The 27,852-nt window shown below is 50.5% G+C and overlaps 1 protein-coding gene across 4 annotated transcripts; it reads left to right on the top strand.

Annotated features, from left to right (window-relative positions):
• The first annotated feature begins 13 nt into the window (after nt 1-13).
• rgs12b (regulator of G protein signaling 12b) lies at nt 14-27,662 on the top strand. Of its 4 annotated transcripts, none has more exons than XM_057035323.1 (19): nt 14-176; nt 1,286-2,581; nt 2,692-2,931; nt 3,025-3,978; nt 6,311-6,430; nt 18,361-18,382; nt 21,655-21,824; nt 21,915-22,007; nt 22,112-22,255; nt 22,847-23,029; nt 23,144-23,294; nt 23,385-23,479; nt 23,678-23,884; nt 24,227-24,300; nt 24,377-24,503; nt 24,587-24,683; nt 24,773-24,819; nt 25,730-25,778; nt 26,044-27,662. In XM_057035323.1, the coding sequence occupies exons 2-19, from the start codon at nt 1,529-1,531 to the stop codon at nt 26,628-26,630; spliced, it is 4,413 nt and encodes a 1,470-aa protein (XP_056891303.1). In that variant the 5' UTR covers nt 14-176; nt 1,286-1,528; the 3' UTR covers nt 26,631-27,662. The 4 variants fall into 4 exon arrangements, with proteins under 4 accessions (XP_056891303.1, XP_056891301.1, XP_056891304.1 ...); XM_057035321.1 differs by having other exon boundaries at nt 25,607-25,778; XM_057035322.1 differs by lacking the exon at nt 14-176 and adding an exon at nt 725-1,009 and having other exon boundaries at nt 25,607-25,778.
• The last annotated feature ends 190 nt before the right edge of the window (nt 27,663-27,852 follow it).

Raw genomic sequence — 27,852 nt, 5'->3', positions numbered from 1 at the left:
CCCCCGCTGTGAGCACACCTCCCTCTCATCCCGTCCTCCTCCTCCTCCTCTTAAGGCTACTTGGCCAGATGGTGCAGCCTTTCCTATTGTTTACCCATGGCCCCTGAGTTTACCCAGCTAACCCTGGCTACTGAACTATTGAAAACCGAGCGGGAAGCTGCAGCAGAGACCGACAAGTAAGTCACTTTCCCCCTTAGCTGCAGCTGAGTGAAGCGCTGTTAAATCAGCTCTGCATCCTCTTTCACATTTGCTGTTTCTGCTTTACAACTCAGGCGGATGGTGGCCAGCTGTCGTCGGGCGACTCAGACCGTCACGATAAAGGCTAAACTAATCGATAAATGCACCGATTCCGATAACACTGCCGATAACTTTATCGCCTCTTGAGAGAAAACGTGGACACCTGTAGAATTAGATACTCTTCTTACTTTTAGCTGTGATTTCTCAAACTAACTTTTGTTAATTTCTCCGCATAACTGTTCGCGCTGTGATTGACAACCCGCGAAACCAATGACGGGTTAGCACAGTGTGTGTACACCGCCGTTGCCATGGTTATAAACCGACATTCCAAAGAAGTGGAAATCTGTGGGCGGGACTAAAGGCAAAGCAAGTTTGTGTGCGTTCGGAACAGCAAGTCACGAAAAGAAAACTTTTTAGATTGACTTTAACTAATTGACAAAAACACGTATGTACGAAACGTGATAAGCACGTACTTGAAAAGTTATTAGGTTTTCCCAACATCGAACACTTTTGCAAGGACTAATGTGTCGACATTTACAACGCCTAACTACAGCTAACCAAGCTAACTTTATATTCTTTACATCTAAAGTGCATGCAAAAGATTTATTTTTTTTAAATTTACGCTCATTGTCAACGAAAAATGAATATAACCTTGACCTTCACACCAAATTTTGTAGACTAGGTAAGAATAATTTTCCCGGCACCTGCATGCTTGTCAGGTGTGTTAAAACCTCCGCTTGATTGACAGCTGGGCAGACTCCGCCCACCACAGGTGCGACTGTGTTCTGTTCCTTATTTACCTGGTTATAATGACCATCAATCTGCCATCGGATATGATTGCCTCTGAAAATTAAAATGTCCACACAAATTACATATTTATTGTATTCTAACGTCTGTGAGGCATTCGGACACATCCCAACTGTAGGGATTCACTTCCCTTGGGAATTTGGTGGCTTTTAAAGGTCAGAATGCAATGTTTCACATGGTCTGAAAGGTGTCAGAAGGCCTTTCATGCCTCCACACATTGAGGTGTCTTGTTCTGTCGCAGGTACCCGGGCCAGTGCAGAGTCCAGGACTGACACCAGCATGGGAACACTTCAGTAGCACAGCTATGCCAGATTTAAGGCCATACCTTTCACCTCGCTGCTGCATTTAGAGCCACTACTCACAGAAGTCCTGACACCAGAGTAGATGGAAAGAGGGGTTGGCGGAAGCCTCCAGAGTTTGAAAGGAACTGCGAGGAAAACCTAAAGGTAGCGAATCCACGGACAAGAGGAATTTACCCGCCGCGATGTTCAGGCAGCTGGAAACATCATCCAGGAGACGCCCGTGCGGTGGAAACGTGCACCAGCATCCACCTCCGCCCGCCTGTCACCAGCAGGGGCGTATCCGGGCGGTGGAGGTAGCGAGAGGGAGGACGGGATACGGTTTTACGCTATCGGGACAAAGTCCGTGTGTCCTCAGCTGCATTCTGAAAGGGAGCCCTGCAGACTACGTCGGCCTGCACTCGGGCGACTGCATCCTGTCTGTCAACGACATCAACGTCTCCAAGGCGTCCCACGAGGACGTGGTGAAGCTGATCGGACGCTGTTCTGGCGTGTTGAAGCTCGTCATAGCTGAGGGCGAACGTCACAGGCGCCACCATCATCATCACCAGCGCTCTGCTGGCAGCCGCCACAACGGCAGCACCGCCAAGGCAGCGTCGTACCTGGATTCTTGCTCCAGTGAGGAGGAGTTGGACCCTTTCTACGATAACGGCGTCAATAACAACAACAACAGCAGGTCGGGCGGTGGGGGGCGCGGAGCTTGGTACAAACCCAAGCTGGACCCGAAGCAGCTGGGCATCGACAGGGCGGAGAAGGTCGTGGCGGAGCTGCAGTCGGGAGGCATTTTCAACATGATCTTCGAGAACTCCAGCCACTCCTCCAGCAGCTCAGACAAGGACCGTCCCGGGATCAGCGCAACATCAAAGCCACGGCCGCCGTCGGAGCCGGATTTCACTCCGTATCGGAAGGCCTCCCGATCCCAGAGCAACCCCAACCTGCTCTCCGAGGAAGAGATGGCTCAGGTTCTCAACGATGACTCGGTCTTCCTCGACGCCGATTTCCATCACCTCCACCTCCACCAGCGCGAGGAGCAGGACGTGGACGTGGGAGATGGAGGCGACCTGATGCTGGAGTCCGGCGAGGGCATCCTCACCGTGGGCATGATCGTCGGGTACCTGGGGTCCATCGAGCTGGCCTCCACCGGCACCAGCTTGGAGAATGACAGCTTACAAGCCATCAGATGCAGCATGAGACGCCTCCGGGCCGAACAGAAGATCCATTCGCTGGTCCTCATGAAGGTGCAGTTCCAACTTTAAACAAACTTTAAATAAGGAAATGCGATGATTCTGTGTGTGGGAAGTTTATCTGCTTATCTGATTCTAGCCGGTACCTTTGGTTCTGTGCCCAGGTCATGCACGACAGCGTGCGTCTTTGCAGCGACAGAGGTCAGGTTCTGGCCACCTATCCTGCGGAAAAACTGGCCTTCAGCGCCTGTTGTCCTGACGACCGGCGGTTCTTCGGCCTGGTCACCATGCAGGCCACCGATGACCTGGACGACGGTGCCTTTGGCCGGGGACGCGAGGAAGAGGGCAGCTTGAGGACCTCGTGCCACGTCTTCATCGTGGACCCAGAACTCTGTCTCCACCAGGTAAAGAAAGGGAGACGAAGGAAACGGACGATCGCCCGTGGAGGGAAGTGAAGATTTAATTTTCTCTGGGTCTGAACTTCTTTTTTTCTTCAGGTCCATTCAGGGGTTTCACGGAGGTTTGGATTCGAGTGCACGCCAGACCCGGACACAGGTGGCTGCCTGGAGTTCCCGCCCAGTTCTCAGCCGCTCCTCCAGTTCGTCTCCGTTCTCTACCGCGACATGGGGGACAGCATCGAAGGGGTCCGGGCCCGGGCCTTCAATGACCCGGATAATGATGCCCAGCAGAACCACAGCACCAGCAGCAACAGTGACAGCGGCATTGGCAACTTTTTACAGGAAGAAAAGAGCAACAGGGTTCTTTTAGTTGACTTAGGAGGTCCTCCTAACCACAGCTCAGGTCCACGTCACTGGGAAAGCCCACCTTCATCCCAGCAGGCCTGGAGCCCCACGCTCGGAGCTGCAGCCTCGCACCCTCCCCCCCCCCCTCTGAGAAATGGACAGTACCGTCACGAATCGCACGTGGCCGACCTCCCTCACCCGCTCCCCTTGACACACTCCGATGTCCCCGGTCGCCACTCTCGTGGGGTCCACCCCCACAATTACTCTCCAGGGAAAAGGGGAGGAGCTGTGGGCGGAGGACTGGGACTCGGGGTGGACCAGCAGCGCTGGCTCCCGGTCCATGTGCTCCGGGACTGGCGTCAGCAGCACCACCGCAGCCACTTCCAGGGCTTGAGCAGCGATCAAGAATCTTACGCTGAATCCACTGACGGATGGTCATCGGCGAACTGCAGCACCCTGCCCCCACCCATGAATAAGATCCCTGCCGACCGCTACCGGGCCCCAGTGGCTCCCGGAGACCATCTGGCTGCACCTGGAGAGAGCCAGCCTCCTCCTCCCTCACACCTCCACGCTCACGGCCACCGACTGGCCGCCCAGAAGGACGAGTGGGCCAAGAAGCTTTTTGGTGCTGGAGACCGGGGGAGAACTGGAGCCGAGAGAGGTGAAAGAGAGAAGAAACGTGGGAACGCAAAGGAGGGAGAGAAAAAGGCAAGTTGAAGAGGAAATGTGTGCTAGAAATGCCTGACAGTTTAGCTCCCCATGCATGTGTGCCGCTGACCCAGTGGTACTACAAAAGCCACTTTGTTGGAGTTGTGTTAAAAGTAACCGTGAGATGAGAAGCCCGGGCGGCAGGTAGCAGCCCCCGTCACACCCCCCCGCTGTGGAAATTTACCCTGCCTCCAGTGTGACCATGGCTACAGTTAATTGGGGCTATAAATCCATCTGTGCCCATCCCACCATCACGTTCTCACCCTTTGCTTAATGACGCGCCGCTTTTAACCCGTGCGGCTCTCAAATAGGGACTCGCGTCCTCCGTTACCCCAGCAAATGTGGTGCTGAGCGGCGCTCGCAGCCTGGACTCCGTCCAGCCGGTGCCAGGGCACCGACGGCTACGTGGCCCCGCTGCTCCAGTATCACCTCATGTAATATGCATTAGCCTGAAAACCACCTGTCGCATTTGATCAGACGCCTCACGGACGACTGGGAGCTCGGCGGTGCTGATGCACATAGATTAGATTAGAACAATTCACATTGGTAAATTTGGCTATACTGTGGGGCAAATATTATTTCATCCTTGATCAGCACCGACGCCATTTTAATTGAATTGAAGCATGTTGATGTACTATACAGCGTATATACTGTTGTATATGCAGCATGTTGCGTATAGATTTAACTGCATTAACTCTGCTGCTGTTAGGGCGAGATTGATTTTTGTTACCTTTGTGGTAAAACTGTCTCAGGGGACAATCGGAGGAAGTGTTCACATGAGTAGAAGCTGACCGTGGCAGGAAGGTGAACTTTAAGCCTGGTGAACGATACCAAAGCTTGGGTGCTTTTGGAACCCTTTTAAATGACATTTTAATAAATCATTTTGTGAATTGTTCAGTTGAAACAGACTCGGTACGTTACTCTGAACTTTAATTCTAATACTTGCCACAGGGGGGCAGTGTTTTGTTATCGGAACTTCCCCCAAAAACAACCTTAGAAATCACCTCTTTAGCAGGTTCTAATCAGAAAAAGAAAGAAAAATTTCAATTCAAACATGCACACATAAGAAATATCTCAAATTTGATCTCACTGTGAGATTTAAACAATCCAGACGTCAAAAACAGTTTCCTGACATCACCTGTAACCTGCATTTTGTTCAGCTGTGTTCCTGTAATCAATGATCAGGCTGGTTCTCTCGAACATTGATTATGTCCTTGTATTTGTGTGTGCGTGTGCATGCATGTGTGTGCATGAGAGAGAGAGAGAGAGATAGAGATGATGGACTGCTCAGATAGGCCCTAGTTTCTGTCTCGAATGGTGTTTCTCTGGGAAAAACCCCTCAGATGGAGTCACACCCAAAATAAACAACTTCATCACAAGTGCTGGATCAACACTTGTGTCTTTTTTGTGGACATTAACTGACACGATCCCTCACCCTAAACAACACAAATAAACCACCGCAGCCAGAATCTTAACGCCCACATCCAACAGTTATCCATCAAGGTTGTGATGGCTGGTGTAATCGACCCCTCAATTTTACTTTGAAGCAAAAATTGGTCCACTTAAACAAAGCAAGAACCTGCCCACGCACACACACGCACACGCACACGCACACACAGATCCTCTGTATCCAGGCAACACCGCTGGTCCTGTTCCGCTGAAATACCAACAAGTCCTGCTGCTAATCAGCCAGTCAGATTCAACACGTGTCACAGTTTGTCCTCTGGAGTCGGCTGCATCGATTAGTCGGCCATTAGCCGACGGCCGTCCGCTCATCGACGCTGTCGCAGCGCAGAGAGGCTGGAAAACGCCACTTAGAGAAGCAGAAAATGGCCGAGTAATTGTGTTTTTATCTGAAGCCCGAGAGGCGCCACTCAAAAAGAGAGTTGAAGCCTCTCGTTTGGCTTTGGACAATAAAGCTCACGTGTTCATTTTATGGCGTCATGAGACAGTTGAACGTCGTTAAAAACGACCCACTGCTACCACATCAATAAGAAAGAGGGATAGAAAGCCTTTATTCGCCACATTATACTCTCATATCCATGAGTACATGAGCCACACCAGGCTGCTGCCTCGTCTCTGCCGTGTGGAATCTTACATTAATGTGAAAACACTAGGTGGTAAAGGTAAAGCATCCCAAAATGTGTAGGTCTGTTCCAATCAGGCGGTCAGATCTGACCTCAGACCCCCCCCCAGTGTTTGCTCCAGTGGTTGATTCTGATATAGGAAGTCGTCGTATGTGTTTTGGGAGTCCTGCTATTGTCCCGACACCCTCTGTATGTAGCGCACGCTGCAGGGAATTTGAATCTGAATGTGCATGTTTTGTCCTCAGGGCGGCCGCTTCCGGGGGCTGACCATGGGATTCCCTCCTCTCCCCCAGCGCTCCTCAGCCCGCCGCTCCTTTGGACGCTCCAAACGCCTCAGCCTGGCCCGCTCCCTGGATGATCTGGAGGTAGGAGTCAATGCACGCAACAGACACACAGAAAACACACAGACCCCCCCCCCCCTCACGTGTCACTGACGTGGTGTTTATGACTTCTATGTGCATCATGCCTCCGTCTCTAATAATAGCAGCGTGCGTCCTGATAGCACACGGACACGTTAGCACTGAAGCAGCATTTATTTAGTGGGTGGATTTGGGTTTGGACCAGGAAGCAGAGATTTATGCAACTCGCCATTCATGGAGGTGTCGCCTCCAGCCGAGTGTGGACGCGGCGTTGCAGGAAGAAGACAAACTTTCTCTTTTAGCTCGAAGAAATTACCTGGAACCGAGTCACTTGAGAACCATGAGTTTTGTCTAACAGTGCCCTTATTTGTTTTCTAGATCACTTTTGCTTTGCCTAAAGAGAAAGTGTGTGGTGGACGACATTCATAGCCGCTACGGAAAAGTGAAAGTATTGATTATTATTACAGTCGTCTCTTAATATTAATCTCCTCATGCCTCATTGTGTTAATTGTGCGTGTGTGTTCTTGTACTTAAAATACTCATTCTACTAGAAAAGTGGGGACATTTTGGGGAGGAGAGGAGGTTTTGACTGGTCTTCACAATTTCAAAGGACTAGTTGAGGCTTAAGAAATGGTTTTAAGGTTTTTAATTGGGTTTAGCTCAGGGTCAGGGTTGGGGGTCAGGCATGAGGGCTGGGGCAGGGAGCTGGGGAATTCATTATGTCCGTGAAAGTCCTTGCAAAGATAGCAGTGCGAGGATGTGTGTGGGAAGCTTTCATAGACTGAAGCAGTGTTTTCTGTGATCATGATTCACAACAGTAGTTGAAGAGCAAGATAGAGATCAGAGGAAAGCTAAATGTTTCCGTTGTTTTGCTGCTACCGAGGCACTCGGAGGACAGATAAGCTCATTTCAGCTGCATTTTTTTAAATGTGCATTTTTTACATTTTTCTGGCGGAGTGTACGAGAGTGAGAGCGACCACGCAACACCCATTGTTGATTACCTGCACAAACCAGATGTTCCCCCCTGAAAGGCTGGATCGACACAGCTTGACACGTTCAAATGACAGGATCAATAATGCATCATTTCACTGGTCTGGAGACCATAAGGGGACTTATTTCTGACATTACCTTTATAACTTAAAACATTAAACACACACTACCTTTAAAAGGGGGGCTGGCCTCTTTTTACCATCACTTATTCCTTATCGTTTTTCAAATGTAATATAATAAGTAAATAGGTAAGAGCCTCCAGCATTTTGGATCAGCTGGAGGCTTCTTAAAGAGGAGTTTGGACACCCTGATAATAAAGAATCACAATAGTCCAGCCTGGAAGGAACAAATGCTGGACTAACTTTTTAGCATCATGCTAATTTCCCGATCTTTGAGATGTTCCTCTGGTGAAAAAAGGCACTTCTAGAGACTGTTTTAATGTGTGAGTTGAAGGACAGATTTGGTCAAAAGTTACTCCAAGATTCCTCACAGAGAGACCGAGTACAGAACCTTGAGGAACTCCATGGCTAACCCTACTGTATGAGGAGGGAACTCCATGGCTAACCCTACTGGTATCTATCAGATAGATAGGTTTTTTAAGCAACAGCTTAATCACTGCCACCTTGTAGGACCGGGGTCCATAACCTGACACTAAAGAACCATTGATCTGGTCCAGGATAGAGCTCCCTATCCATGGTAAAACATCCTTCAACAGGTGTGTTGGGATGGGATCTAAAGGACACGTGGTGGTCTTGGATCTTTCAATTAAGGAAGACGTCTCAGTGAAATATAGGAGGAGTTTAAGGGCTCGTATGGTCCCACAGTCAGCACATCTGGTGACGCTCTAACAGCTGTTGGGATGCTTGATCAGCTCTTGGATCTTCATGGATATCGTATCCACGTTTACACATTTTCAGGCTTTACTCAATATTTCTTTTTCTCTTTCCCTCCAGACCAAATGATTTCGGTGATTTGCATTAAAGTGCGGCAGCAACCACAACGCGCCCGTTTCATCGCCCGTTGATAATCAGGGAAGCGTTTAGTGTCTCCAATGAGGGCAGATCTTCTTCCCTTTCTCCCTCTGCCATTCCAGGCCAGCCTTCCTCTTCTCCTCTCCTCATCAGACCCTCGGTTCCCTCATCTATTCTACCTTTCTCTTCCGGTCGTTAGGCTTTTTTTTCTCTTGCTGCACAAGCGATAATATCCACAAACAGAGGAGGCTTTGTGTTTTGTGGGGGGAAGTGTGCATGTGTGCGTGCGTGCGTGTGTCTGTGTGTGTGTGTGTGTGTGTGTGCACACATGTTTCTTTCCCCCATATGTGAGTTCACTCCTGCTGGGGGGTCCTCGCAACTTTAGCATTTCAGTTGAGGGTCAAGATAATCATGATTCAGTCCCACATAAGGTTAAACATTATTGGTTAGGCTATCAAGGTCATAGAAAGAGTGTGTGTGTGTGTGTGTGTGTGTGTGTGTGTGTGTGTGTGGTGTGTGTGTGTGTGTGTGTGCACGCAAGAGAGAGCGATGTGGGGGGATAATGGGGTTGGAACTGTTAGCCTGCACTTTTAATGAGCTCTGATGAGTAACGCGCTGACATTCTACTCGTTAGTGAGGTCTCAGCACAAAAGTGCATACGCGCGCATGTGCACACACATGCACACACACACACACACACACAACGCAGCAGGATGAATTCTAAAAGCTGCTGTGTGTGTGTCTGCGTTTGCCAAGAGCTTGAGGCTTGCAGTATCTTGTGATGAGTCTGATTGTACCGTTCAAGCATCAGATATTTATTCCTGCACGCACACACACACACACACACACACACACACACACACACACACACACACACACACACACACACACCGACGTCTCCCATCAGCTGTACGAGGACTCTCGAGGGCGACACACAAGCAATTTTGTCTAAACCTGATCAGCGAGCTCCGAACGGGGCTTTTGACGCCATCATCAGCCAGACGAGGGGTGAACGCGCCACCACGCAGCTCAACGTTCCAAAGGGCACCAACAAGTGGTGCTTGAGGTCCGGAACAACAATGTGACTGTTTAAACTGGAAGCAGACACAATTGATTCAGACGTTCGTTTCACAGATTTAGCCTTTGATTACAAGGCTGATTACCGCCACAGTGAGATGAGACGCGTCACCTTCTGAGGAAGAATAAAATAGGAGGGAATTCTGATGGAAGACAGCTGCAACCACGGGTGCAGGTCCCCGTCAGATGCTGTCGACTTACTGGGCAGAGGGAAGGACTTGGCTGGGATGTATGGGGCTGGGATGTATGGGCTGGGATGTATGGGGCTGGGATGTATGGGGCCGGGATGTATGGGGCTGGGATGTATGGGGCTGGGAAGTATGGGGCTGGGATGTATGGGGCTGGGATGTATGGGGCTGGGAGGGGGGGAGGGGCTGTTTTAGTACAAAAGTGGCTTCAGATGTGTTCATATGATAAGATAGTTGGTCACAGATACACACATTGCTCAGTGAAATTGCTTCGCTGCATTTAGTTCGTCCTGAAGGGTCTTCGGGGAAAAAAAGGGTTTTCTTTTTTTTGGGGGGGGGGCTGAAAAGCTTCTGGACAGATGAGACGTGTTTGTCTGCTTTGCTTAGCTGAGGCTGGTTTTGCAAGATGAACACGTGATGGTTGCAAGATGGGCAGCGTTGACCACAGGAGTCATTAGAGCAACGATTCAGGACCCTAAAAACGACCAAATGGCAACAGACGGTTCGAAGGTTTGACCACTGCCCGCAGCCCACGAGCACAGTCCATCCTCTCACGAGCTGTCCGGCTGGACGGGCCACTTCAGGGGTGTCCCTCTGTGTGTCCAGCTCCACCGTGGGGACGGTCCAGGGCAGGAAAAGAGGGGTGACTGGTTTCCTCTAAAGAATCAAATAAGTCAATCTGGGCATCAACAGAGTCCATTTCAGAACGTTAGAGACCTCTGTGCTCCTGGGAACCTTCGGCGAATCACGTTCAAGCGCTACATCGAAGGGTCTCAATGCTCGTGTCCGAGCAGTATATATATTTTTATTAAACTCTGTTGGCTGTGTGGTTCTGCAGCTTCTGGGTCGGAGGAAGCCGCGTCGTGGCCACCTCGTTCCTGCAGGCTGACATTAAGCGCTGCTGCGTCCTGTCTGCATGATGCACCCCCGGTTATTTATCAGCGCCGAGCGTGAGTGAGGTGGCACTTCACCCGCTGTTCTCACCCCCTGAGCCAAGTCGGAGATCGACAGGATGGTCGTGCGTGTGGGAGGAGGGCGCCAGGATGAATGCCTCTGCTATATGTCACCGCACGCTAGGGGGGTCGACTCAGCCCGCTCCTTTGAAGGAGATCCCTGTTTCCCTCTGTGTCTCTTCTTGGGTCTCCTCTGCCTTTGCCCACAGCACGTGCACGGCAAACCATGACAGGAGACGGTTCCACACGTCCCACCCTGATTCCAGGAGTGGGTGTGCGTTCCTCAAAGGGAGGGGGGTCTCCCTCTGTGGCGGCGCCGCGCGCGTCTCAGCCCACGACCTGTGTGGGTGGAATAGAAATGACATGAGTGTGGGAGGAAGAGCGGAGAGAGAGGAGGGGTGAGCACAGAGGCAGAGCCGAGAGGAGCCGAGCAGGGGGAGGAGTAGGGGGAGAGACGCCGAGGGGACGGGGCGGCTCGCCACACCGACACTGCGCTGCCGTTTGGACATTTCAGGAGCGTCCAGCTCTGCCGCTTCGTGCCCGCGCGCGCACGCACGCACACACACACACACACGCGTGTGCGCGTTCATCCGATGGCAGCGCGTGCTGGAGGACCTTCTCTTACGCGGTGTTGAGGATTACTTATCTCTTCTTTCATGGAGCGGCAAAGTTTGCGCACGGACACAGAGACGGCCGCCGACCCAGTAAGTTACCCCGTGGACGTGCCCCCCCCCCCCCCCCCCCCGCGAGTGATGCTGCAGCCTGGACGGGTCCGCCGGCCACTCACAGCGTGCCGCCTGTTTGTCGTGGCCGTTTTGAACCTGCACGGCTGGAACAGAGGGCCCCTCAAAATGCTGCAAGTCCACTTATTCTCAGCGCTACTCAACATTAACGCCGTGTTTTTGTCCATTTTATGTCGGCGCTCTTTGGTCTTTTAATCCCCCAACACAGTTGCATAGTTAAGATTGAAATGAATGAAATGCCTTGAAACTTTTTCCAAGGTCTGTTTGGATTTGTTGAGCTGAAAGAGAATCGCTTGGATTTAACTCCACAAACATTGTTCTTTAGGTATTAATATAAAGTTGCTTTGATGTCTTATCAAACAGAAGTTCTGTAGGCGGTTGATGGGTTCAAAAATGTGTTTGATGCATTTAAATAGGTGGTCAATGAGGCATTTATGTGTGCATCAACATTTTAAATGAAGTTTTCATGTAATTTAAAACAGCAGTGAGAGAGAAAAAAGGCCCGGCGACCCCTTTGACCTTTAACACACGGTAATAAAAAAAAGGAATTCACATCCTAAAAATACGAGGAGCAGCACACACATTTCTTGTTCTGTGCGGACATGAATCGGAGCTCCTCGTGATATCCCCTGGGAGCAGGGTCCACTGGGGCAGGAACATCAGATGATGCTCCTGTATGCAAAGCTCATGAGGAGGCCAGAAGTCACACCAGATGTAGCTCTTCTGTAAAAAGAAAAAAAAAACCGAGTTTTTTTCCGTCTCCAGATGGGTCCGTTAAACAGTGCAACACAATCAAACAGTGTTGTGATGAAACAGTGGCCACACTGTGTGTGTCTATTTGAAAAGAGCGGAGAATTAGCTCAGGAGTCTGAGGAGGCTGTTTGCTACAGCTCTAAGGCCTTTTGTTAAACAGTACATATATTTATATTTGTTTTATTATTGTTGGTTTTTTCTAATTTTGTACACTCAAGACTACCTCCCACCCTTTTTCCTTTTTGGTTTAAGTCACTTTGATTTTCACTATTATTATATTCAATATTCCTCTTACTACTTATGCAGTTTTTGGCACAAAACACGTGTAACGATATTGAAAAGAAGCATCTTAAGATGTGATTTCGGTAACAATTAGCAGCCTATTCTCAAATCTGACCGCCCTAACCTTTGGGAAGTGACTTGACACGACCCCAGTGGCACACAACTTTCCTTTTTAAATGTTTTTTTTTTTGCACACGTGTGTTCCTGACCTGATGACCGGATCATTGAGCGCCTGTCCAGCTTTATTACATATTAATGCTGCCACATATCTCATTATACAGTAACGCCCCCCCCCCCCTTCTGGCTCTGTCAGTACCGCGCTACTGTCAGCAGAGGGCGCTGTTGGTTTTCATTGAATCGTAACAGGCGAGAGATTTTTGAAAACTAGTTCCTATATATTGTTTTAATTGGCAATTTTATTCTTTATAAAACCCTGTCTCACTCATGTACTTTGTTTTGGATTTTTTTTAATATACTCTTCTTTATTTTTCTCTGTAAGAAATATTTGTTAACGCTAAACAGGCATTATGAATCATGAAAGTGCTGAACTCATTGTTATTAATTGGGCGACAAATTAGTGACTAGAACTGGTTTATGGAGATAATTGGGCTGCAGGTTTGATATACAGTGTCATTACAGGAGTGAACAAGAAACAATAAGTTGTTGAGAAAGGAAAATCGAAAATAGGCTGTTCCGTCAGGGTCTGTGCACAGCTGTGTTGGGCTGCTGCACCTCAAATCCGTCATTAGAAGGGAGATTTGGGCTGTGTGAGACTTCTGCCCCCCCTCTGTGGCTAAGATGGAGCCAGTCTTGTCTTTCCCGGCCTCATAGATGTCAGAATATTTATTACAGTATTGAGCCAAATTGTTGAGAAGGTTTCTGATTATTCTAAAAAGTCTTTATTTTGAAGCACTAATTCATTTGGTGTTTTATTAGATTTATGTCTCGAGATAACTAGTAAGTGGTCACTAGTTACTAGTTCGGATTGTATTGATTTTGAGCCTGAAACACACAATTCTTTTTTACTACATTGATTCTTAAAACACTCTTTACCTCCTCATCAGAAGAAGGCTTCCACATTTTTAGACACATTTAATCAACTCAGCTGAAACAGCCAAGGTCTCAACATGAAGGACCCATTCAGTGTTAAAGCTCATTCTCTCTGCCCCCTCGTGTGTGTGTGTGTGTGTGTGTGTTGTCAGAGAGGAGGATTAGAACCAGAGCCATCCCTGAGGTTGCTATGATACAAGGAGAGGAAGGTTAACAAATAACTTTGCCAACAATAAGCTACTGTACTATATATTATTTAAACCCTACATGTTTTCCTGACACGGAGGTTCTGTGGAAGCATCTCCCCTCTATCAACGGGCTTTTCCTTTGTTTTCCCCCATAAGTTGGAACAGATACAGCAAAGCTTTCAAATGGTTTTAATGGGCAGAGATGATTTAAATCGGGTAGAGCTTCCTCCTCTTATGTAACTCTCCCTCAGAAGGTTTAAACGGCCAATTTGTCTTTGCTTTTTCCACAAGTAAAAACAATCATTTACTTCTATGCCCATAATAATCAGCCTAAAAATAAATAATTACCATCACCTCTCGTCATCACTGGTGTCCCGGGATGCAACAAGTGGAACCAAACTGTTTTCAATAAATTCTGTATGTGCAACTAAAGAAGAATTTGCCTGAGTGCAGCTGTTGACGCCAGTAAAATGGAAACGCTTGAGCTTTATTGCTGTCTGTAAACGGAGCACACAGAGCCAAATATGGTCTTCCAGCAAGCTTCACATTTTGATATTTACGTGTGTGGCAGCCAAACAAAAGCCCGTCCAGTGGTGGGTTCTGTGAGGGACCCCGGGGGTTTGGATCTGTCTGTGCGGAGTCTGTACGGCCTCTGCAGCACACTTCAGACATTTCTCAGGCCTAAAAATCCCGGAATAGATCCGGCAGAGTGGGACAAAAAGCTGCTGTCGCGGTGAATGACGTAGGTTCAAACCCCAAGCTCCTGTCTGCTGTCTCTGTTGGAGGAAGTGCGCTCCCGACTCCAGTCGTTAGCAGGAACTGCTGAAACGATTATGTTTGACACGGATGCTTCCCAACCATCCTCGCGGTGCCTCGGTGTTATTGTACAGCAGGCAGGAGGATAAATCACTTTACTCCAGGCTTCTATTTTTGTAGGCGGAATCCCAAACAGTTCCACCTGCAGTATTACTCAGTGATCGGATCATAAAATACGCTGTACATATTTACATCCCGGGAGTTTCCGGGTGCCGGGATGAATCGATTCCTTAGTTCTGGAGTCAAACCAGGGACCTCCTCTCAGGATGTGTGTTCAGGTCGCGCTACAGTGAGATTCTGCAGACTGTGGATCCAGAAACTGTGACAAAAGCTGCTTCTCCCAAACAGGAAATTAGGCAGACCTGGGCCGCAGCCCCGAGGCCACACGGACAAACGCAGTGCATGTGTCTGCGCTTGTGCATGTGCAGGATGTGCCTTCTTTTTCTAACTTCTTCTCTCTCGCCGGTGAACGTGACCACGCTAAATCCTGCCTCACCCTGGTTTGAACGGAGATGCGGGAGGAGCCGTGCCGCCGTGTGATTGGCAGACGCGCGTTTAGTCCCTCCCCCCTCCCGTTAGTGGGGGCGTGTCTCTGTGGAAACGGTGCGAGAGAATGGAACTGCCTACTCAGACTGATGGCACACTGTGTGGAGGGTAGAGAGTTGTGAGAAGAGTTTGGAAAGTTTGGTGTCCGGTTGAGGAGGGATGGGTGGCGGACATGCCGGGGCACGGTTCCATGTCAGCCAGCCTTCTGCGGAACCGTCCCTCCCCTGAGAGCCCCTGAAGAAGCTTGGTAGCCCCAGATGAAGGTGATTTGTGTGGTTGAGACATGTAGATCACGGAGCCGGCCGGTCCCCTCCTGTGTGAGAGGAGAGCAGGATGAGCCTCAGGAAGAGGCTCTCTTTCAAGCGGGTCTGGAACTTTAACACAGTAGGTAACGCGCACGCTCACCAAACACAACCAAGAAGGGGCTTGTTTCCTCCTGCACGTCTGAAACGAGACATGTCCAGGCCCTGGGATGGGACAGACAGGACAAATGGGTATGAATGAGGACAAGAGAGGGACAGAGACGGCCCAGAACAAGCTGTCCCGCCTAATGTGGTAATTAAAGCAGCGCAGCGCCGCCAGGCCAGGAAAGTGTGTGAAGAAGGTGAGACCACCTGAGACACATTTCACAGAGGCCGAGACGAAGGCATGCGGGGGGGGGGGGGGGGTATGGCTGGTGTTTACACCTCCGCGCGTGCACGTGCGTCTACGCCATCGAGCAGCCAAGTAAAACAGACACTCAGGCTCGGAGTCCCATCTCCTCTGTGCCTCCATTGTATGGAAACACACACTATCTGCATTCCTTTCTCCCTCTCAGGGGTGGATATTGATTGTTCCCTGTGTTGCTGGGAACAAGGCTTTTGTCCCAGAATTCCACAGATGTTTCAGCACGTTTCCTTCTAAAATTTAACCCAGCTGATTCGATTTGATGGTCGAAGCCAAATTACCTTTTCGTGTTTCATTTCTCTCCGTGTTTAAATTAGGATTTTGCCTCCGCGGTTGTCCTTATTTGACTCGGGCTCAGACGAACGCGGTGAATTTCGCTCGCCCGCCTCGTCTCGTCTAAAGCTACGGGGATTTACGGTTCCAGCCCTGGCGCTGTGACTCGGCGCCATCAATGGCTGCTACTATTCACCTCACATTCGAAGGTAAACACGCGCACGCACCGGGGCCGCTGGCCCAACAGCTTCCTCCTCAGCTGGAAGTGCGAGCACGTGCTGTTTGTTCACGCACGCGTTCGGGAAATCTGGGTTGTGATTTCCAAGTCACCTTCTCAGGGCGGCGTGTGTGTGTCAGTTGTTGGCGTTGGGGCGTGGCCGCGCCCAGAAACCTCTCCCATGTTTCCCAGCTCAGTCCAAAGGTGGCAGTTGCAGCAGCGGTGATGGAGCCAGAAGTTCCTGTGGCACCAACAGTCTTGTCTTTGTGTACGTGAGTGTGTAAGCACTTGTGTGTGCGTGGTTGTGTGTGTGTAGTATCCCTGCCACGGATGGATTCATCCTGTTTTAGCAGAGCTCTTTTTCTAGGAATCCTCTACCAAATAAATCTTCCCACACAGACAAGGAGCTCGTTATTACTAAAACGCTTACGAATCACCTCTAAATAATATTGTACAGCCGAACATTGAGTCACTGTGCTGTGATGATATCATAAATGAACAAAGACAGACTTTGACTGCGTGGCCTGTCATAAGGTTTAGTTCTGGAGCAGAATTCCAAAGGCTTCGTATCCACAACTTTCTGCAGAAGCCTCCCAGCATCTGCTTTTCCCCCCATACTGTGTAATCGTAGGGTCACATGACCGCACTGGTCAACAGCTCCTATCTGACCGCGTCCTCACTGGCGTGATTATTTCATTTTTACAAGTAGGGCCTTATTTTTTTGATCACATTGCTGTTAAAACCCCATAATCTTAACAAAAGATTTAAGAGTTAACATGTAGAAACCCCCAAATATTCCCCATGGCCTGTCAGGAATGACCATGATCTGCCAGGAGAGGGGGGCGGAAAACCTCTGGAATTACTGGATATGTACAGCAAGCAAAAGGAAAAGGAGAGAATGTGATGGTAACAGAAAGAATGGGAGGAAGGTTGTCTGGGGGGGACGGTTGGGGTGGGATTGAAAATAGGTTAGAGGGAGAAAACGAGAGGAGGGGGGATTTGGGGCCCCGGTTGGGGCCAAAGGATAGTCTGGAAGTGATCATCTCACGGCAGAATGGGGAATAAGCAGGCACATACGTTGATAAATGCATAGGAATGACGTGAAACACCCCTAAAGAATGTCAACCACATGTTTACATCCGTGCAGAATACACATCAAACAGGCCGAATTTATTAAGTGTGTATGATTGGTTTTTATTTTATGATTCATCCCAAACTCTCCCGAGGCAAAGTTCTTTCTTCCCGTAAAAGTGTTTGTGGACGTGTAACGATCAGACTAAAGCTGCATCAAGATTAGAAAAAGAATCTTGATTCCAACTGTTCGGTGACCTCGTGGTGACCCCGGAAGCATCCAGCCATCCAGGAGACTCCGTGGTGATCAATAACGAGATCATTCCGATGCCAGGGTGCAGCTCAGACGGGACTCACGGATCCCAGCAGCTCAGAGCTTCCAGCAGACGCTGCAGATGTTGTTTCGGTGGATTCTCTTCTCTTTTTTTCTCTTTCATTTCCCCTCTCCCCATTTGTCCGCTCCTTTAAGATCTGAAGGATTGGGTCGCTCTCCTTTCAGAGCTCTCTACATCTCAGATGTCTGAGCGGAATGATCTCATCCCAGCTCAGTCGGTCGGGAATGGAAGGGGCGGAGATGTGTGTTCTGTGCAAATGCCAGGGAAGGAGGCTGTAACCTCCAGACAAATGAGGTTTAAACAGCGGCGCTGCCTGGACGACCCCGAAAAGTCAGGCTGAAGCTGCCACACACACACACACACACACACACACACACACACACACACACACACACTTTTTAAAGGTTTTCTCACCTGCCTGTGATTTTGAGGGGGCAGGGATGCCCTAATATAAGTCTCCTTTTCACCTCTACACACACACACACACACACACACACACACACACACACACACACACACAGCGTGAGGACCCACCCCTCCGGAGGTTTTCTTGCAGAGCCAGCACAGCCAGTTCAGGGATGATTCCACCCACACACACGAGACAAAGGGTGTGGGTGCACCTCTGACTGTTCTAATGATGTGAAAGTGTTTATGAGTGTGTGTGTGTGTGTGTGTGTGTGAGTGACTGATCATGGGTCATATCCCGTCGGTGTCTGTCTGTGTTGTGAGTCCACGTCCAGACAGCTCCTGTCTGTGTTGCTGTCCCCCGTGTGATGAGGGACGTTCCTAATCCATGTCTTTCTGTGTTTCCATACAGTCTGCCGCGGTCTCCGACGGAGGTGAGTCACATTTCCAATCATCTCTCTCTCAGAAGATCCCTTATCTATCCATCTTTTTGGATGCAATACCTGCTCGCTGCTGTCAGCTCCTTCCATCAGCTTTTGGTGGATTTTATGGGGGTGAAACTGACCCGGCATGAATTTCCAGAATTCCCAGAGTTAAAGGAAGGAGCGTCTCCTGCCCCACCTCAGCCTGCTGTGCCAAGGTCTGCTGACTAATCTAAAAATAGTCCCCAATCTACCGACACGCTGAGACACATAAGATGGGGGCGGGACAATGAGCATAACTGTAGTCTCATTAAATATGCGAAAATCCATTTCTATTATAAGTATTTTCAATTGAAAGGTGCGTATTGGGTTCATCTGTGGCGTCAAACTTGGTTAGAGACAGAAGATCTCATCCTGGCTGCAGTTTAACATGTCTGAGCAGTAAAGAAAGGGTCTTGATTGGGGGGGGGGGGGGGGGCTGGAGCTTTAGCACGTGGAGGAGGTGTCAGAACCAAGAGGAGGTGAGAAATTTAACAAAAGTGCCAGACAGGTTTTCAGTCAGCACCAAAGTGTTTCAGCTCTGCGCTTCATCGGGTTCTGTTGCTGGAGCTGGCAGGTCTGCTCCAGCCCCCCCCACCGCTGCCACCTACGCTCGCAGCGCATCCTGCTGGAGAGTGGCGTCTGGGGGGGCGGTCCGGTGTTAGGTGTTAGGTCAGCCGGGTAGAGGCCCAGAAATACTGTACTGAGGTCTGAATTCAGCTGAATTTAGGCCCAGATGAACAAATACTCAACTAACTTTGATTCTATACTGTTTAATTCTATAGAACTGGAACGTTGATCACATTTTATTCTACTTTCACCACACGTCATTTGCAGAAATACCAATATGTATTTAAAAAACTACATTTATTGCGTGCAGTCTTATTCACACACACTCCTACAGTACGTATAGTACAGTTTCTTTAGGCTTAATCATTTGATCCCCATATTTTATACGTTTTTATGCCTCAAGAACATATTTTCAGGATGTTTGCAAGTCAAAGGTCAGGTTCTCATATGTCGAGTCCCAACGGACGGATAAAAACAGTGTGTGTTATCTGTCATTACAGCATTTTAGTGTCCACGGTCGCACGTTCAGGGAGTGTGTGAAGCAGAAAAGACAAGTATTGTTTGTCCGTTGCTTCTGACAGTGTGTGAGTGTGTTGCAGCTCCATGAGGACTGCAGACCTCATTAGTCTCAGTCGTGGCCTCCTTTTAACAAGCTCCTCATCAATACTGCAGTTTGTGTCTGTGTGCGCGCACACGTGTGCCCAGCACATACCTATGTGTGCTCTGGCATTTCTGGTTCCCCTCCGTCCTCTAAATTATTCACTATTAGCCTGTGTGTGCTTTTACTGTATCACTTACCTGGAAGCTAATAGGTGTGTGTGTGAGTGTGTGTGTGTGAGTGCGTGTGTGTGTGTGTGTGTGTGTGTGTGTGTGTGGTGACCTGACTCGCTGTGGTTCCTCTGGTTGCTCATCACTAGCAACCACTCCCTGTCTGCTCCTCCTCCTGTTATTCCTTCCCACCTGCCTTCCTCTTATGTGGTTCTCAGTTTTGTGTGTGTGTGTGTCTGGCAGGGGGGCGTTGTATGTGTGTGTGTGTGTGGTGTTCCATGTTCTGGACTGCGCGTTTGACCGTGAGGTCTGGACGTTGTGAGTCACCCTGACGGGGTGAGTATGGATGGAGGGGCTTGGTTACCCCTCAGGACCCGATACCTGCCGCGCTGGCACCACACTGGCTCCTATCAGCTCCACCCAGGTGAGCGGGAGGCGGACCTGGGTCCAGAAGTGAGGCCCGGGACGCCCAGTCATATTAACACCCACCACGGCAGCTGTGTCCGGGTTCAGGTGGGGTTTTTGTGGAGGTGCGCTTCAACGTGCGTGGGCTGAGAAGCCAAATGCTTGTTTTCTTCGTTATTTATTTAGCTGTTATTGAGACTCAACGTCTCTCGCCGAGCTTTAATGAGGCCTTTGTGAAACGTAGTTATCAGGAATGTGAGTGTTGGTTTTACCGCTCGAGCTGTTCGAAGATAAAAAAGTGTGTTTGGATGCAATAATTTCGGCTGATAGATTGGTCAGATTGTGGTCGTGCAAATAATTCTTTAACGTTTATTTTAAGGGCTGTAAGTGATGCGGCTTTTTGTTGTTTATGTCACAGTTCCACCTTTTATTACGTGATTTATGTTTGGCAGACAAAGATGAAAAGATAATTGGTGGAATCAAGCTGACAGCAGACGACTTCTGTGATTCTTCAGCAGCTTCGGAGCCTTTCGGGTGTCGGGATTCGCACTATTAATAGTGAATCTTCCAGCTTCCACATTGGCTGCAGGCTGCACGCTGTTCTTTCAGTTTATTTGTGTCGTCTCAGCCACCTGACAGAAGACGCCCTCGTTATGAACGTCCCTGTGTTTTCCTTCATCTAATCACACCAGCCCACTCTCAGTCCTTCAGGCCCCGAGCTGCCAGAACTTTGAATATTCTCCATTTTTCTTCCTGCAAGCTCATCGGAACATTCGGGAAATGAACTCGGATACAGAGATGAGAAAATAAAAGGATATTTTAGACACACTGACAGTCAGCACTTGTGGGAATGGAGAGAGTTGCTGTAGGGACACTAAAAAGGAAAATAACTCACCAGTTTACCTGTTTGGTCTCTTTTTGAAGCTTTTAGTCCATTTCCTTGGATCCCCCCAAAAAGGTGCGAAAAGAGAGGAAGTGAACTAAAGAGAGGAAGTCGGGTGACACAGCAGAGGTGGAGAAAGCTGGAAAATCTCTGATGGGCAGAAGTGAAGGCGCTCATGTGTTGGAGCATCGTTGTAGAAAAAGTTTATCGTATTGACTCCATATATATTATATTTCCTGGGATCGTTGCACCGATAAAACCGTTCGGCCACTTAATTAGAACACCTGATAAAGGCATTATCTTTTACACCCATAATCGATGTTGAACATTAAAGCATCGTAGTTCTAACATTGGGCCGGGGCGAGGACAGCCTGTGTGTGTGTGTGTGTGTGTGGGGGGGGGGGGGTGTTTCTCCACCTCCATCAGCAGGACGGGACACACCTGAGGAGCCCAGGTGCTCACAATGCTGCTGAGAGCAGCGCCTTCAGGTGAAGCCGGGGGAAACGCTCCGATCACACACGCGGCACTTTGGTTTCATTAAAACGTCACGTCAAGCTCGGACACTGGGAGACGATTCCTTGAGCCTGAAACGCTTAATTGTGGCGTGTGTGTGCAACAGAACTCAACAGCGTGGAGCTGCAGGGCTGCAGCAGCGACAACAGCCTGAACAGCAATGCCAGCCTCCCCAGCGTCCAGAGCCACCGGCGCCACACCGAGAGGAGAGTGGCGAGCTGGGCCGTCAGCTTCGAGAGGCTGCTGCAGGACCCCGTGGGCATCCGCTACTTCTCGGTAGGGCAGCGGCGCCCGGCTGGCGCTGCTATCGCTAGCTGACAGCGTGGCCGTGCTCCTCCTGATCCTCGTGTAACTCTTGTGCTGCAGGAGTTCCTGAAGAAAGAGTTTAGCGAGGAGAATATCCTGTTTTGGCAGGCCTGCGAGTTCTTCAGCCACGTCCCCGAGAATGACAAGAAGCAGGTAGGCGACTTCCTGATCCTCGCCAGAGCGTTCCATAAAGATGACGGATGGTCACGAGCGCGATCGATTTTTTTCCTCATTAATCTTTCTTCCACTTCCTCCAGCTCTCTCAACGCGCCAGAGAAATCTACAACAGCTTCCTGTCCAGCAAAGCCACCACGCCGGTCAACATCGACAGCCAGGCTCAGCTGGCCGACGACATCCTCAACGCGCCGCGGCCGGACATGTTCAAGGAGCAGCAGCTGCAGGTAGCAGAGCAGCGCACGACGCTCCCGACGTTCCCCGCTGTGCTCGCCGCTCGCTTCTGCCGCTCGTATGATGCCTCCTCCCTCGCCGTCCGCGCTCGCTTCCGGTTAAAAGGTGGCGTCCTAGCTAGGTGTCCCATCATGCCTTTCACCTCTGTCAGCGGGAGCAGCGGCGAGCGTGCACGACAGCAAGACCGCGCTCGTGTACGGTCAAAGGGGCGGCAGCAAATGTTCGTGCGCGTTTGCCTGCCGGCATCAGACGTGTAGTTTTCCATAAATGTGCGTGTGGAGGAGGGCGGAAGATGGGCGACGTTGATAAGAGTCACGGGGCTGGAGGAGTTCCTTAATATGGCCCTTTGTTCCAGCACATCAAAAAAAGGACGCTTGTTAAACGGTGGAACGCACGGAGCATGAGATGAGTTTTTTGGGAACGCCTTGGGGCTGTTTCAAAGCTTCCGGCACTTCATGCTCTTCACACCTTCATTTCATTGCTTAGAATTCCAGACGAGCAGTTTTGGATCTGGAAGCTAACGAGCAGCTCATTAGCCGCGGCTGTCAGGAAACATCACCTCTTCACCTTTGTCTCTCCTAAAGATCTATAACCTGATGAAGTTCGACAGCTACACGCGGTTCCTCAAGTCGCTCCTGTACCAGGAGTGCATGCTGGCGGAGGTGGAGAGCAGGCCTCTGCCAGACCCCTACCATATTCCCAGTAGCCCCACGTCCAAGCACAGCACCACAGGATCGGACCGCTCCAACCTCTCCACGCCCAAGAAGGTAACACGGCTGAGGGATGGATTCCGCTTTAAATGAGCAAACGCAGGATTTTCCTGCGGATACTAGCTCGCTGAGTTCTTTGTTCCCTCTTCTTATCGTCTTTTTCCATCACAGGAGGACAAAAAGAGCAAGTCGGGCAGGTCACTGAATGATGACGGTCGAGACGATTCCGGGGACCGGAGGAAAGGCATGTTCTTCTCCTGGTCCCGGAACAGGAGTTTCGGCAAAGGCCCCAAAAAGCGAGAGCTGACCGACTTCAACTACAGTCAGTCGCCTCCGAGTTCCTCACTTTTCAAAAAGGTCTCGTCAGAACTAAATGTCTCGTTTTGGTCGCCCCCCCCCCTCGCTCCTGCAGATTTTTCCGCTATCAACGGTCGCCGTGAGTCCCAGGGTTCGCTGTCCTCAGGAGCCAGTTTGGAGCTGGGGACATCAGGGTCAGGGAAAACTGAGGTGGGTCTATCAGCAGGGCCTCCCAGGAACCATTGCGTCAGCATGAATCTGTATTTCTTTTTAATCTTTCCCCTCTTCCTCTTCCTCTGATTTATTTAAAAGCAAATCCAATAACGACTCCTCTTCCTGCCAGCCCCCATGTCATTGTCTCTGCTCACTATCTCCTCTCCCCTTCCTGTCTGCTGTCTCCTCCTTTAGGGCGACGCGTCCCGCGGAGCTGCGTCAGCAGAGCGCGGAGGGGGCAGCGCCCCCTTGAGGCAGTGCAACATAAGCCTACCGGACGGCTCGTGTTGCTCGGTCCCTCTGAGGGCCGGCGTGACCATCAGGGACCTGCTGACGGGGCTCTGCGAGAAACTCTGCATAAACCTGGCAGCCGTAGACCTCTTCCTGATCGGAGGGGAGAAGGTACCGCATCATATGTGCCGAGTCGGTAAACCTTTGTGGCGTATTCAGGAGAAAGGTCTATTCCTTAATAAGACTATAATTAAATACTACTGGCTGGAAATATGTAATTCACAATCTTATTATAAGCAATTTTAAAGTAATGGAGTGCGAACATGTCCAGTTTCTTCAGTTGCGATGCTAAAATATCTACTTAAAGAGATTATAGGTTCAAGAAGTGCGAGATATGTGGTCTTTAAAGTGGTGGTGCACTGATACCAGGGGTGTTTCCACATGTGGCTCATTAACTGGCAGCTTCATTACCAGTGAGCTTAATCATCATCTGTGCGCCACCGTCCGTTTCAGCCACTTGTTTTGGATCAGGACTGCATGACGCTGTGCTCCCGGGACCTGAGGCTAGAAAAACGGACTCTGTTCAGGTACCGTGCGCTGATCCGCTGTTGTGCTGCTAACGCGGGATCCCAAAAGCATTCGTTGTGGGTTCTTCTTTCCTAGACTCGACCTGGTCCCCATAAACCGTTCAGTGGGCCTAAAGGCAAAGCCCACGAAGCCAGTGACCGAGGTCCTCAGGCCTGTGGTGGCCAAATACGGCCTGCACCTCTCAGACTTGGTGGCACGCATTGTGAGCCCCCCCCGCTCTATTCTGGCAGCCTGTGGAGGGAGATGAGAACAGACACTCATCACACACGTCCGTCTTTCCCGCAGAGCGGCGAGCTGGAGCCGTTGGATCTGGGTCTTCCCATATCTAACCTGGACGGATTACGGGTCGTTTTAGATGCAGCCGAACACGCCCCCTCGAAAGGTAACGTGCTAAACGCGCTTGGCTAACGCGCTTCGCTGGGTTGGTGGTCATGTGACCTCTCCATGTGACCTCTCCCTTACACTGCGCAGACAGACAGAAGGTGGTCCCGTCCACGAGCAGAAGCCAAGCGACAACAGTAAGACCGCTGCCACATTATTCCCTGTCGTTCCTCCGGCTGTACGATGTTTGTAACCCACCGAGCGTCTCCCGTCCCTGGTTCAACGTGTCACGCCACTAAGTGTCTCTCTCGCTCGTCTTCCGCCACCCCTGTTTGTTTGCCATGTGCATCCGAGGTTTGTGTGTGGTACTGGCTGTGTGTTCGTGTTTCTGTGCACTGTTGGCTGTGTCGGAGATCCTCCTCACGCTCTTCGGGCTTCTCATGCTCCATCATTGGGATCTGCCTTTCGGCTGAATGCATCAGCGACTCTTTTCCCATTTATTTTATTTATTTATTTTTCCCTCTGTTACAAACACGGCGGCCGGGCAGGCTCCGCCTCCCTGTGTCTACTTCAAAATTGCCCTGTGGAACCTCTGGTGGCAGCAGCACTTCAGATCGTTTCTACTTAACGGCTTTATGGGTGACACTAAAAGCCCGGGATTTTCCCACTAGGCTGCTTGGTGCTTCCGCAGCAGCGGCGTGACTTGACTCCCGGTCGGCCGTCCCAGTGGGTGCTAGCGAGGGTTATTGTGGTTGTTTGAATGGAACGTTTTATTTGAGACACTCCCACTTGTAATTATTGTCCTCCAGACTCAATCCCATCGTGCCCATTACATCTCCATCCGATTGTTCCCATTTGGTGAATCCCGACCTTCCCATCCATCACTAGATGTAGTCTCCCACCTCGTCTTTCCTCGTGCCCGCATTGCACCGTCGTGACTGTCCAGGGCTCTAACGCCCCACTCCGCTCTCCTTCGGCCTCCAGGGGGAGGACAGTCCGTCAGGGAAAGCCGGTTCAGCTCAGCCCAATGAGGAAAATGGCAAGGCTGGGCCCGGCTCTGACACAAGCAGACAGGCCTTTCCCAACCACTCTGTTTCCCTCCATAAGGCTCCGGAAAAACGCAAGCAGAAAAAGATAAATATAGACGAAGCTGAAGGTAAAGACCGAACGACTGCCTCCTCTCTCTTTGTTTTTGTGGCTTTGTTACCGTGACAACACTAATCTGTTTGCACCAAATGCTTCCAATGCTAGCTAGATACACGTAGCACAGTCACCTCTGCTTGGACTGTAGCTTTGACTTGGCTAACCCATTAATGCGCCCTCCCCTGCATGATTTCCCAATGATACTGACTGTGTTCGAGCTGTCACTGTATTGATGTGCGCGCGCGTGCGTACGTGCGTGTTTGTGCGTGTGCCTTCAGAGTTCTTCGACCTCATATCCAAAGCTCAGAGCAACCGAGCAGACGACCAGCGAGGCCTGCTAAACAAGAGCCACCTGCAGCTCCCGGACTTCCTCCGACTGTCGCCAATTGCGTCCGACCGGGCCGCGCCTCCTCCGTATGACTCCGAGCCCGGCTGCTCCGCCCCTCATTCCCGTAACTCCAACAACGGCAGCTTCCCCGGCGGCGGTCGCCGGGGCAACGACAGAGGCGGCGGATGCGGCGGCCACTTGCTCAGTGCGAGCCATCAGTCCCAGAGCTTGGACTCTGCTTTGGGTGGCGACGCCAGGGGAGGGAGGAGGGTCAGACCTCCCGCTCCACCGTTTCCCAGCACCCTCTCGCCCATCCGCCCGTCCCCGGCTGGCCAGCATCACCCCCTCCAGGACCCCTTCAGGGGGGAGTCGGTCCAGATGCCGGAGGAGGACGCCCTGTCTGATCTGACTCTGGTGGGAGAGGGGGACATTAACAGCCCCAGCCTGAACTACGTGTCTCCCTCAGCCCTGCAGTGCAAACGCCGACCACAGCAGCACGCAGGTGGGCGGCCGAGCTCAGGTACCTCCCCGGTGTGAACCTTAGCTCCTCCCACTCTTCTTCTTCTTTAAGTGTGAGCAGGATTGGAGGAAAAGTCAAATTGAAGATTCTTGTTCTTCTGGCCGAATGATCCTGAATGCATCCAGATCTCCTGCCACTTAATTAAAACGAGCGCAGAGCCACAAATCTAGTGGTGAGGGAGGGTTCAGGGTGATTTGGAGCGGGTGTCTGGGACATGGAGCCTTGACAGAGTCCAGGTGAGACATGTGAGGACAGGAAAGAGGGATGCATTGAGGATCCGGCCCGCATGGTTTGTATCTGTGTGACCCTTTGACCTTGCTGTGGTTTCCCTCAACGGAGGCTCCAACACGAGCGAAGAGGAGGAAAGGGCGAGGAACAGTGCCAACACCCCCCCCCCGTCCTGTGCCCCCCCCCAGCTCCCCCGTGTACAGAACCTAACAAGCACTTTAGCCCACTACAAACAAGACTTTACTCATTTTAAAACATTTTTCATCTTTTTTTTTTTAAATTTGCGTTGTTTTTTTTTGTTTAGAGGAAGAAAAAAAAAAAAAAGACTAATGGTTCCGACTCTGCGGCGTGCGGCTGCACTTTGACCACGGGCCGCGTATCATTTTAAACAGGCCCGCGAGCGCCGCGCACACCGACGGCGACACCCAAACATGTGCAGCAGTAGCATGACCACACGCGTCCGCGTCAGCTGCTCCGTTACCCCCCCAACACAGAACCGCCTGTTTCCTCCGCGCTCGCCTCTGGCGTTTCTCGTGCGGATCATAAAGATTCATGTCGGGGTGGGACAGAAGGACGAGGACGCCCCCGGAACCGCTTCCTCTCATTTTATCACAGGCACTCCATTTACGCCACCTTTTTTCCCTCCTCTGCATCAACCGGTTAAAAGTATTTATATATATCGTCGACTTTGTGGAAAGATTGTTGCTGTAGTCTTTGTTGGAACGCGGCCACGCTGTAAATCCCCGTATATCCCGGCAGAATCGCTCCTGTACTGTGTGTAAATAGATGAAATAAATGTTTTAAAGGCTCAGCTCTGCGCAGCCTCTGGTGCCGCCTCCTTTCTTCAACGCCTGCTTTTCTCATGTGAATCCCCTGGAAATTGTTTTTCCCCTCCCGACGGCGTTCACACGCACGCCGCCATGAATGCGACCACTGTTGTGCTGCGCCGTTCATTTTTATCGCCCTGTGGAGGAAACGTCACCACCGCACATTTCCAGGGCACACGCTGGT

Source organism: Takifugu flavidus, chromosome 6 (assembly GCF_003711565.1).
Source record: "Takifugu flavidus isolate HTHZ2018 chromosome 6, ASM371156v2, whole genome shotgun sequence".
NCBI lineage: Eukaryota > Metazoa > Chordata > Actinopteri > Tetraodontiformes > Tetraodontidae > Takifugu > Takifugu flavidus.
Note: the sequence above shows the minus strand (reverse complement) of the source record. Positions and strands in the feature narration are given on the sequence as shown.

Excerpts from the sequence above, each read along its gene's own strand:
- rgs12b (XM_057035321.1), top strand. The coding sequence starts at position 1,529 with ATGTTCAGGCAGCTGGAAACATCATCCAGGAGACGCCCGTGCGGTGGA. Across the intron at positions 18,383-21,654 it reads TGCCGCGGTCTCCGACGGAG|AACTCAACAGCGTGGAGCTG; the intron begins GTGAGTCACATT and ends TGTGTGCAACAG. Across the intron at positions 23,030-23,143 it reads ACCTCTCCACGCCCAAGAAG|GAGGACAAAAAGAGCAAGTC; the intron begins GTAACACGGCTG and ends TTTCCATCACAG.